Here is a 12,910-nt window from a genome sequence, read left to right on the forward strand (position 1 = left end):
TTAAAATCCCCTCCTATTACTGTATAAACATTCTCCAAGCACGATAGGACAGAATACAGGTCAGATTGAAAATAATTCAATAAATAATCATTATGAGTAGAAGGGAGCAGATAAACTATTCCTAGACAAATATACATTTCTTCAAACTTAATTAAGTAACAACTAAAACATCTAGAGACTAACAGATGCCTAATTACCTTAAACTGCCCCTTCCTAAGACAAAGAATCATACCTCCACTTGGTCTACCTCTCCCAGCACACTTGAAAGCATCATTAAAATAACAATCATAATTTTGCATAAATGATGGTAAGATATGTTGCGACTCAGTCAGCCAGGATTCATACAAACATAAAATATCAAATTTTACTAATTCACTTAACTCCACTACCGATAAATTAAACAAAGATTTCAAACCATTAATATTCCAGAATCCGAAACTGAGAGAATTCTTCGATTTTATCAAATATCTTGCGGGATTTTGAGAGGTTTGGGGCGTAAAAAAGGCTCACTTCTTTTGGAAACACTCAGCTTTATCTTCCTTTTCTTACGCAAGCTCATTGTGGAACTATCCGATTTTTCTTCATCTCCATTTTCAGAGTCACCAGAAAAAGTATGTGACAGTGCCGAATCCATATATTGAAGAAGATCATTCTCAGATTTTAGCCACACTGATGGGGCAGATTCCTCCACTCTAACTAGAACTTTATTATTACGAACCCAGACAAATTTTATTTTACCTTGAGACTTCAGTGCTTTTGCTAGTTTAAATATTTTGTAATTAAGTGGGCTGAGATGTTCAGATATGTATAGAACATTCGAAGGGTTTACTTCCGCTGGAGAATCATTTATAATCTGATCCAACGTCAATTTCTTATTTTTCAAAAATTTTCTATAGCAATTCATAAACTCGTGTTTATCATTATTCCGTAAAAAATTAAATAGTATTGGTGGGGCAAAATTAGTATTTTGTTTACTTTTAAGACGATAAAAATCGCCTAGTTTTTCTTTGCTGAAATCAAAACCAATTACAATAGAGATGCGTTGTAAAATTTCAAATATTTGAATGTTTGGATGATTCGGCACATTCAATATCTTAATCTTATTGTAAATAGAGTGTTGAATACTTTCCTCTAAAGATGACTGTAATAAAAAAAGAGATTTTTTTAAAACTTTATTTTCTTTTTTCAAAGCAAAAATCTCGTTTTTAAACTTGGTAAACTCCTCGTCAACCTTGGAAAAACTAGTTTTGATTTCATCCTTAAACGTGTTAATACAATCAGTCAGCTGCTGATTTTTAATTTTTACCTCATTAATATCCTTTTTAACATCTTCATGCAAAACTGATATTCTATCCAAAATACGAGCAGACAAATCAGATCCCCCACCACTCTGTCCTGTAGTATTACGGCCGATCTGTTTATCACTATCTCCCATTTTAAACTCTGATCCCACTATAAATAATAACACTAACAAACTAAACGAAAATAAGATATTTTCTTAATATTCAACGTCTTTTTTTCTTATTATTTCGATATTCATTTAAATATAACTTTTATAAAAAAGAATAATTAAACTTTATAGTTTAATTAATAACAATAATTACACTAAAAATTGAAAATCAAAAGTCACAAGAAACACTATAAAAAACTAAAAATTCACAGAGCAGATTTAAGACATGTGTACACCATGAAAGCTGGACTCTGGATGGACTGGATAAATTGATTGTATATCTGCTAAAATACCTTGTGCCTCTAACTGCACATACCAATATTGACATTTTACGGAGTAATACCATCTGGAATTTGCACTGTGGACTTTCTAAATAATAACTCTTTCTCAATAACATTTATCAGTTTGACGCTTTTACAGAATTAGCATCATTATGCATCGCATTTAAGAGACTATCTTTAGGTCAACATTTAAACGTCTTAGAGTAACTGGCATATTTGCTTTAATGCCACGTGCTGATGGAGCTCTTGCCCCTTAATGAAATGAAAGGAGTGCGACAATATTACAATATTTTGATGATAATCCGTCCGCCAGTGTACGAAGCTGAATTACATATTACGCCAATTACAGTAAGGAGAACTCTCTCTGCAGATGGACGTCACCCATAGCATTATCAACGGGTACGGCATTTATTACTTCAAGAATTTTGTCAAAGAAATTCTTACGATTGGTATTTAAATCAAGTTGATCTTAAGGCACAATTTTCGCGTCATATTCTCTGGACGGATGAAGCTACACTCTTAAGAAATGTTCAATCAAACAACTTATCATCTCTGGATGCCTCGAAAATCCTCATGCATATCGTGAGCAGCCTTTTCAGCGTGAGTTTCAGTGATATTAGAAAATATTTTAATTGGTCCGCATTTCTTACCACCTAGGCTTAATGCGGGACACATTTCTGCAGTTCCTTAGTAATGATCATTACATTTTGATTGAAGTTGTTCCGCTTCAACTCAGAAGGAACTCATGGTTTCAATTAGATTGTTGTCCAGCACATTGAGGGTAGAGGTCCACCACAGTGGCTAAATCAACATTATCTCAATCGATGGATTGGCCGTGCAGGACCGGTGGCTTAGCCTGCTTGCTCCCCCCAATGGATTGTTTTTGCTTGGGGGTGCCATTAAAGGAAAAGTCTATGAAATGCCGGTCAATGATCTTCATTCTTTAAGAAGAAGAGTAATTGAATCAATAACAGCAGTCCAGTGCCGTTCGGCTATTGCTGCTGTGGAAGAAAGATACCGATTACTCATTTTCTTTATTATTTATTTATTTACTTTTAATTGTCATTATTTTCTATTAGTAAAGTAGTCGGAAGACACTTAATTTTTTTTTTATTATAACCTACCTAATAATAGTTCATAAAATGGACATCTTTAGACGTGAATATCTCATAAGCAAAGCGTTAACGGGCATACCTTCAGAGGGAAATTTTTTCTTGTTTTGAGGTCCTAAATTCATATTTTCAGTTAGGACACTTAACCCTGAAATACCCTCTATATTTTCACAGCTGTGGAGCGCCATTTGACATTTGAAATTCTTTGCTTCTATTTTAGGTTAACTATTTGACATTCTTTATAAATATTGATGGAACAGGATATCTTCTTAATAGCGGGGACGTTGAGATGTTGGCATCACAAGTGGTTAACCTAACTATTGTTCCAAATTCTCTACCTAGACTTGCTCGGATAGCATGGGGGTACTTATCAGGTGTGAAGGAGTATATAGGTTTACCTAAAAGCTTTAGAGTTTCCTTTAAATCTGAGGAAATCTTCTTCTGAATATCTTGGAAGAGCTGAGAAGGGAAAGGTTGGCTGTTGATGAGTGTAGTTATCCACATAATGTCCAATTGAATCGGTTTTTACAGAAACAACACATGTGACATTTCGGCCATTTTGGGTTTTTTTACATTATTTCATAATTTGAGCCTTAACGCACATTTTAGTGCAGAAATAACACATATGCAGTAGTTTAAACAGTCTTAACGGCCGCGTAAATATTTCATTTAGAACAGAAAGAACTCATGTGTTGCACAAGTATTGTTTCTGCAAACATGGCGCTCAAAGCCAATATCAGCTGATGTACACTGCACCGTTCCTTATACTGTCAGTTTGTTGCATTTTTAATGCATTTTTTTTTTAATGATTTTTAATGAACTTGACAGACAACTCCATTTTTGATAAAATTATACACTTTTTTCCGGTAAGGGGTCACTCATTTCTACCATGCGACCGTGACTTCGGGTGTCAGAAAGTTGATAAGACGAGCTGATCGAATATACACTTCGGAGCAATATATTGATTTGATAAGGAGGGCAAGTTCCAAAGGCAGATTTTCAGTTAAATACATTTCAAATTCTAATATCATTCAAAAAATGGTGGCCAAACCACTACAAGAAAAACAGTTTCTAAAAACAATGCAGTGCCGGAACTACCAACTCAATTAGCGTACAATGGCAAGTTACCAATCAACGCAAAAAAAGTAACTGATATAAAGAAACTGAGTTCATATCTTCTTGGATATAACTTTTACAATGATAAGGATATGACTGACCTGCTACTCATGTACAATCAGAGTTTACTGAATACAGTGACAATGAGTAATGGTAACGAAGTGTGGCCATGAAATTTAATGAAAATATCAACATACTATTAAGTTAAATAACATATTGTACTTTAATAAATTTATTTTTTGTATTTTCCGTTCTATTGATAGAATAATCAATAAAGTGTTATCAGTTTTTATGAAAAAATAGTCTGTACAGAATAATGTTTATTTTTCAAAACCCTTTTTTGCAGAAACAACACATGTAAAAAAATTAAAACTTAAATTTAAGTACTACGAGGGTCGTTTGAAAAGTCCGTGCAAAGTCAGAGAGATAGCACCACTGGCGCGTATCGAGGTTATGTTTAGTTAGTAGCATCTCTTGGAAGAACACACACCAAGTTTCAGCCAGATCGGTCTATTTCTTTGTGTTTGGCATTCGTTTGAATCGAGGAAGTCGAGTGATTTTCAAAAAATGGACGAAAAAGAATTTCGTGTGTTGATTAAACACTACTTTATGAAAGGCAAAACGCCTCAGGAGACTAAAGAGAAGCTTGATAAACATTATGGTGACTCCTGCACCTTCGATTAGAACAGTTTATAAGTGGTTTCAAAATTTTCGGAGTGGCCATATGGGCACAAGTGACGCTGAACGTTCTGGACGCCCTGTTGAGGTTACTACTCCAGAAATCATTGATAAAATCCATGATATGGTGATGGATGACAGAAGAGTGAAGGTGCGTGAGATTGCTAGTGCTGTGGGCATCTAATACATAATATTTTGCATCAACATTTGGACATGACAAAGCTATCCGCAAGATGGGTGCCGCGATTGCTCACGCTTGACCAAAAACGAAATCGTGTGAAGTGTTTGCAAGGACGGTTTGCAGCTGTTCCAGAAGAATCCGCAGGACTTTAAGCGTCGTTTCGTCACTGTGGATGAAACATGGATACATCACTACACTACTGAGACCAAAGAACAATCTAAACAATGGGTTACCAAGGGGGAATCTGCGCCAAAAAAGGCGAAGACCGTTCCTTCGGCCGAAAAGATTATGGCGACTGTCTTTTGGAATTCGCAAGGAATAATCCTCATCGACTATCTGGAAAAGGGTAAAACTATTACAGGTGCATATTATTCATCGTTATTGGACCGTTTGAAAACCGAGCTGCAAGAAAAACGCCCACGATTGGCCCACAAAAAAGTCCTTTTCCATCACGACAACGCACCAGCTCACACCTCAGCAGTTGTGGTCGCAAAATTAATGGAAATAGGGTTCCAACTCGTTTCACATCCCCCCTATTCTCCAGACTTGGCTCCCTCGGACTACTATTTGTTCCCCAATATGAAGAAATGGCTGGCGGGAAAAAGATTTTATTCAAACGAGGAGGTGATTGCAGAAACGAATGGCTATTTTTCAGACTTGGACAAATCCTATTATTCGGAAGGGATCAACAAACTAGAGCAGCGTTGGACGAAGTGTATAAGCCTAAAAGGAGACTATGTTGAAAAATAAAAAAGGTTTACCCCAAAAAATTAAATAGTTTTTATTTTTGCACGGACTTTTCAAACGACCCTCGTATATGATTCAGCAAAATACCCAAAAACTAATGTTTGCTTATCCTTTACAATTTTTTCATTTCTTGAAAAAATGTGATTTTGTAACATGAGTTGTTTCTGCAATAACCGATTCAATTGTAAAAACAAAAACCAAAAAATTTAAATAAAAATATTAAGATACTAAAAGTAAAATTTCTCTCGATTTTGACTCAACCAATTATAATCTTAAAATTTCGTTTATTACGATACATTAGTATCATTTACATAAAATAATATAATCTTACAGTATATTTTTCTTATGAAAAACAAACTTATAAAAAACATTTTCTTTTCTCAATTGTGCTAGATTTTTCCAAGTTTAATCTTGTTTTGGCCATTTTGAAAAACATCATTAGCCAGACATTATCCTTAATTTTTGTTATTTAAGAGTAATGAGTTTTTCTCACGCAATCATTTGATTTTAATGGAAATTTTCAAAACAATTATTTTAATTTCTATTTTAAACTATCTTACTAAATTAGCTTATCCCAATTTGTGATGTGTCAGTTGTGCGTTTAGTGTAAAGATAATTCTAGCCTCCCAAAAAATATTTTTATTTATATATTATACCTTTGATCTTTTTAAATAACTTTTAAGTTGTGCCACACCTTAGGACGATTTAGCTACATTCAAATTAATCGAATCTGATAATGTATAATAAGAAACGTAGCACTAATAATGTAAATAAGGATTTCATTCACGTTATAGGACATAAATTGTCGTAACTTACACGCCTTTCAACATCCCTTTATTTTATTATCGTTAAGATTAACGTGGCAGCTAAAATTGCAGAAAGTTTAATAAAGAGGATAATCTCTGTGGTTTTATTCTTGGCAGTTTCGCTAGTAAAATTGTGTTTGTTACAAAAGTTTGTTTGAAAGCATTTAAATAATAATAATGGTTTTAAAGGCACTCATAGTACGTTCTGAGCAAATAAATTCTAAATCAAAGTTAATATTTATCGCAAATTGTGCATCGTAAATGTGGGTTGATCTCTATCACAATAGAGATGAACTTCTATAAAGTTCATTATTCCTCATTAAATGCTTGAAACTTTTAAATAAGTTGAAGACTTTTTCATTAAAACCAATTTAGATCAAAATGCTTTATATTAATTACTTATAAATTAAATTTAAATTTGTTCTTCTCCTACACACTTCTTCTTAAATTTAATCTAAAAAATAATTTTTCAGGATTGGCGCATAAAGAGTGCACAGAAAATGGTACATGGTTTAGACATCCTGAATCTGGACAAATTTGGTCTAATTATACAACATGTGTAAATTTGGATGATTTAAATGTGAGTATTAAATTTTGATTTTAATATCAGAAACGAACTGTACAGACGATTCAAACTTCTCTCTAGACTTCTTTGACAAGGGATGTAAACTCTCACTATGATACTGAAACCTGTCTGGACTTACGGGAATGGAACTTTGGGGCTCAGTCAAAGCTTCCAATATCTTACAGAATCCAATCCTTCCAATCAAAAAGCACTCCGTATAACCGCTAATACTCCTTACTTTGTTTCTAATTATACCTTGTACTGAGATTTTCTTGTTTCCTAATGTTTCAGAAGCTATAAGATCCCGTTACATTAAATTCCACACATCAATCATCTCACATCCTAATCCACTAGTATCCTAACTTACTATTCCACCAGGAAATCCACCCAGGCGGTTGAAGCGCAGGTGGGGCCACGCGATCTTCTAAATGAAGTAAGTGCCAATGTACAATAGTGGAACTGTACCACTTTGGGAGTTTCACCAATGGATGAATTCTCCCCTCATGCTATTCATGTATCTATTCTATGTATCATGTTGTATCAGCTTCACTTGTTGCAGAATTATACTGCAGTTGTGAAAATAAATGAAGGAAAAAATAAATCAGAAGTATCTTAAAGTTATTTAGAAGTGCGGTTCTAAGTTTGTAACTTAAACACTTTGTGATTTAACCATCTCCTTCCGAGTGTGCAGCTCCTGAGTTTAATTCTTAAGTCTTCTCCTACACTGTTGTCAACTACTTCGGGCTGTAGGCTGATAGAGAGAGAGATACTCAGGAACCCAAAAATACATTAACAAACAAATAATTTATTAGCACAAAATGTATACATGTACGTACGAGGGTCGTTTGAAAAGTCCGTGCAAAAATAAAAACTACTTAATTTTTTGGGGTAAACCTTTGTTATTTTTCAACATAGTCTCCTTTTAGGCTTATACACTTCGTCCAACGCTGCTCTAGTTTGTTCATCCCTTCCGAATAATAGGATTTGTCCAAGTCTGAAAAATAGCCATTCGTTTCTGCAATCACCTCCTCGTTTGAATAAAATCTTTTTCCCGCCAGCCATTTCTTCATATTGGGGAACAAATAGTAGTCCGAGGGAGCCAAGTCTGGAGAATAGGGGGGATGTGAAACGAGTTGGAACCCTATTTCCATTAATTTTGCGACCACAACTGCTGAGGTGTGAGCTGGTGCGTTGTCGTGATGGAAAAGGACTTTTTTGTGGGCCAATCGTGGGCGTTTTTCTTGCAGCTCGGTTTTCAAACGGTCCAATAACGATGAATAATATGCACCTGTAATAGTTTTACCCTTTTCCAGATAGTCGATGAGGATTATTCCTTGCGAATCCCAAAAGACAGTCGCCATCATCTTTCCGGCCGAAGGAACGATCTTCGCCTTTTTTGGCGCAGATTCCCCTTTGGTAACCCATTGTTTAGATTGTTCTTTGGTCTCAGGAGTGTAGTGATGTATCCATGTTTCATCCACAGTGACGAAACGACGCTTAAAGTCATGCGGATTCTTCTGGAACAGCTGCAAACCGTCTTTGCAACACTTCACACGATTTCGTTTTTGGTCAAGCGTGAGCAATCGCGGCACCCATCTTGCGGATAGCTTTGTCATGCCCAAATGTTGATGCAAAATATTATGTACCCGTTCATTCGAGATGCCCACAGCACTAGCAATCTCACGCACCTTCACTCTTCTGTCATCCATCACAATATCATGGATTTTATCAATGATTTCTGGAGTAGTAACCTCAACAGGGCGTCCAGAACGTTCAGCGTCACTTGTACCCATATGGCCACTCCGAAAATTTTGAAACCACTTATAAACTGTTCTAATCGAAGGTGCAGAGTCACCATAATGTTTATCAAGCCTCTCTTTAGTCTCCTGAGGCGTTTTGCCTTTCATAAATTAGTGTTTAATCAACACACGAAATTCTTTTTCGTCCATTTTTTGAAAATCACTCGACTTCCTCGATTCAAACGAATGCCAAACACAAAGAAATAGACCGATCTGGCTGAAACTTGGTGTGTGTTCTTCCAAGAGATGCTACTAACTAAACATAACCTCGAACCGCGCCAGTGGTGCTATCTATCTGACTTTGCACGGACTTTTCAAACGACCCTCGTATATCCTAAATAACTGCAGCTCAATGCTTTCTCATTGAGAAAATTCATTCCATTGGTGGGTATTTAATATTTATTCATTAAAACAATCGCCTGAACAGACTGTGTTCTACTGGGAGCTGAAATAACGTTTCAGTAACGAAAATTGGATGTATGAAGGCCACTACAAAGCCACCTACTTTGTTCTAAGTATTGTAACTGCAAACTATAGTATAGGTTAGTTAGTTCCGGCTAGCATTCCTTTCCTAACCTTGTTTTGATTCCTTTCCTTCCACAGCCTTTAATGTTGCCAGACTGCCTTCTCAAAAAAAAATGCATTATCCTTCATCGCGTATATACTTTGCTTAGGTGATGCCATTCCCAACTTTAAGAAAGGAAAAAATTTCTCTCTGTGGAAGCTTCTTCAAGATTGAACATTATTCTCTGCCGTTTAAAAGCTATAAAAGAAGTGTTTCAACTAGAAAATTAGCCTCAAGTAACAAAATAAAATTAATTAATGTTAAATACTAAGGCTTCTTTTTTTTAATTGGAGCGGGAAGAAAGATGGTGTTGAATTGTGAAGAACGCTTGGACAAATCAATATCCTGTTAGACATCTGTAATATAATTTGGTAGTATCTTCAATCTAATGGACTCTTTCAACCAAAGGTTAATGAAAAGTGACTTTCTGAAAGAATTTCCAAGTGAATGGAAGTCTAGAGATAAGGAGGAGTTCACTCCTAAGATCCCTGTTCTAAAATTGATATTTCAGTATAAGTGGAGTTGAAAAAGCAATAATTTATAATTTTTGTAATTTTTATTTTTATTTTGGTGTTCGTTTTCATCAGTGCTGAAAAGAATATGAGTTTTTTTTGTCCTGTGGTATTTAAATATAAAATAGATTGAAAAATTCGAACGATTACTTTATTGTAGCATTTCTCGTAGCCGTGGTTATTCCTTTAAAAAGATGGAATTTCTTCTTAGTGGTAGGTTATTTTATTATAATAATATTTATATAATGAGAGGAACAGTATTTAAGGGGTCAGATTGCTAGTTAATGAAAATGATTGATTCATTTTGATGCAAAGATTCCTCTGGTATAACATCTTAGAAAAATGAAAACCAATATTATCCTAAATAATTCGGTAATCAACTATATTGGCTCAGGATAATATTGGCTGGAAGTGCACTGTGCCCCACTCAACAAACTCTTGAATGCTAGGTCCAAAAAGGGTGCATTATCAATTTATCAATGGGTCCCCAGATAATGTTCAATAGAAATTCATGAAAAGCAGCTCACTTTGATCAAAAATAAAAAATATCGGAAAATAGAACAGCTTGTTCCATAACAACCTCACCTCTTCTAAAAAAAAGCATGTACTACCTCGAAAAAAAAGGTGGTTTTAATGAACTCCGAAGAAAAGACGTGGGTTTCTGTTAGAAACTACTTCGATTTGAATTCACAACAGATTTTATATTTTTTGAATTCATCTTGATAACTGAAGCGTGAGAATATCGCTAAGAAAAATTCTTACTTAGCTTAAAGTATTTTATATTAAGGTAAGTAGGGGGAAGACGCAGGTATCATCAGATTTTGTATACCTACAACTAGATGGCAGCACTTCCTACGTTAGAGCGTGTAGTCATCAACTGTGAATATTTCTATTTATATCTAGTTTAATCGTCGTTAAACTGAAAATTCAACTCTTTGAACTTGGTGAGTACCCATGTTATAATATTTCGTTGTCTATTCTTAAGGTTTGGTGACGGATTGACTAGATTAAACGTAATAATTCCGTGATATTTGTGTCGTGTACATCTTGGTGAGTAACTTGAAACAACATGGCTGAAGCCGTAGTACAAAAATAAATCTATGTGGCGTCTTCCGCCAGTGCTTGGGGGTAAGATGCCACCTATTGAAGTGTTTCAATTTCATATTTATTCACATTCATTATTACATTTTGAGAATTTGTATGACAACCAAGAAGTCAACGCACCTCTGGCAATAGCTTCAACAAGCAGCAGCGGTGCCAACACTTCCCCAGACTTCAGAAACCCAAGCAAACTCTAAGAAAGAAACAAACTGCTGAAGTCTTTACGACGGTGGAGAAACGGGAGGCATAGAGAAGAAAGACTGCTCTGCCGACAAAAAAAAAAAGGGGGAAAGTACTGCAGAAAAAGAAAAGGAAGGACAGTTCATCTTCAGCATCCTCCGCTCCCGACAATTTGGTAATGACCAGTGGTGAGAGTGACATTGAAGAGGAGGACGATGATTTTTGTATTGAGTGTAAAGGATATTTTTATGATAGAAAGGGCCCAAAATGCGATTGGCTTCAATGCATAACATCCAAGAGATGGCGACATGAAATTAGCAGTAAAGACAATTTGCATTGCAAAAAATGTTAAAAATTAAACAAAAAATGTCTTTTGTTCGGTGTTCCTTCCCCTCAGAGTTTAATGAGAATATTTTGCTGTTTACCTAACATTAAATTTGTAATTTTTTCTTTCACAATTTATATCTTAAGATATTGTTGCATCTTCCCCGGCATCAACTGGCATCTTCCCCACATGATAGGGGAACATGCCAGTTTTGTCAGTTTTCATTAAAATGCATTTTTATCGGTTTTGCATTTAATTAAATATACTAATATACATATGTATATATGTAATTAAAACAAAAAAGCAACCAGGGCGTTGATACATTTGGTTTTTTTCGATAACCCAGTTTCCTACTGAACGGACATAAGTGTTAAGTGTGGCATTTTCCCCCACTTACCTTATGTTGCTCAGTAAATTATTTCTGAAAAATATAGGCATACTTTTTTTAAAAAATGTGTTTAGAACAGTTTCTTTTTTTTTTTTTACAAAGAAGATTTAATTGTTTCTTGAGACAAGTAAAAGAATTTTAACTAAAACATAAGGGAGGCGAACAGTGCTTTAGTAAGCCCCTAAGGCTTTAGAATGTAATAAAAAAATTTCATGTAAAGCGACAATGCAAAAAATAAAAATGGAAAAAAAGAGAGAAATACTATACACAAAAATAAAAAAAATAAGGATTAACAGAAGCTGGCTGCAGTCAACTAAATGTGGGATTAAAAGAATAAAGAAAAAAAAATAACTTGCTCATACAATAAATTCAGGGGAAAAAATGCATACATCAGAGAAAAAATAGACTGTAAGTTCTTAAATTAATTAATTTACAATAAAAAGAAAATATAACAAAAAATAAATAATATTCTAAATGTAAACTGAAAGTTTATAATAAATTAAGTGCAGTTGCTTGAGTTTAATTACGCAATTTTGTATTTTATCTATGAAGATAAAAATAAAACAATTCTAACAAAGTAAAAGTCTTATAAGACAAAGGTGGAGTTAATGGTACAGTGTAAAAGATAAATAAGATTTTTTTATTATTTTTTCAGACGGACTTTACCACCATTTCCCACTTTTAGAGTGAGCATCCAATATCTGGGAGAAACGTCATATAAATTCTAGAAACTGGTAAAAAAAATATTATGATGGCAGTAAAAATTAATTTGCAATTATTAGCCGGCAGTGTAAAAAGCTTTGATGGTTATCAATATTCGCATATATTAAACTGTCTGCAAATATACACATGAAACAGACTGTTTCTCAACAAAACGCAATTAAATGGATAGTACTATCATGCAAACGACCCGTCAGATTTCTCTGGTGTCACGTTAGGCCGTGTAACCTCTTTGAATTTTAAAATAACCTGTACACTGTGTATACAGCAAGACTTATAACTAAAAATATGGTAGCGTAGAAGCAAGACCCAGTTTTACTAGTGACTAATTTATCTTTTTGAAAAATTTGGAAATGTTAGAAAAAAAAAAATCACAGAAAACGT

At 34.5% G+C, this 12,910-nt stretch overlaps 1 protein-coding gene across 7 annotated transcripts in view; it reads left to right on the forward strand.

Annotated features, from left to right (window-relative positions):
• The window catches only part of LOC141447210 (calcitonin gene-related peptide type 1 receptor-like), a 444,034-nt gene that overhangs the window by 411,587 nt on the left and 19,537 nt on the right, over positions 1-12,910 (forward strand). For all 7 annotated transcript variants that reach the window (XM_074114519.1, XM_074114517.1, XM_074114518.1 and 4 more), the window contains one exon: positions 6,845-6,951. In XM_074114519.1, the coding sequence (XP_073970620.1) occupies positions 6,845-6,951 (107 nt within the window). The remainder of the gene's footprint in view (positions 1-6,844; positions 6,952-12,910) is intronic.

The sequence above is a fragment of the Rhodnius prolixus genome, unplaced genomic scaffold, assembly GCF_049639745.1.
Source record: "Rhodnius prolixus isolate KJV_2025 unplaced genomic scaffold, Rpr scaffold_7, whole genome shotgun sequence".
NCBI classification, from domain to species: Eukaryota; Metazoa; Arthropoda; class Insecta; order Hemiptera; family Reduviidae; genus Rhodnius; species Rhodnius prolixus.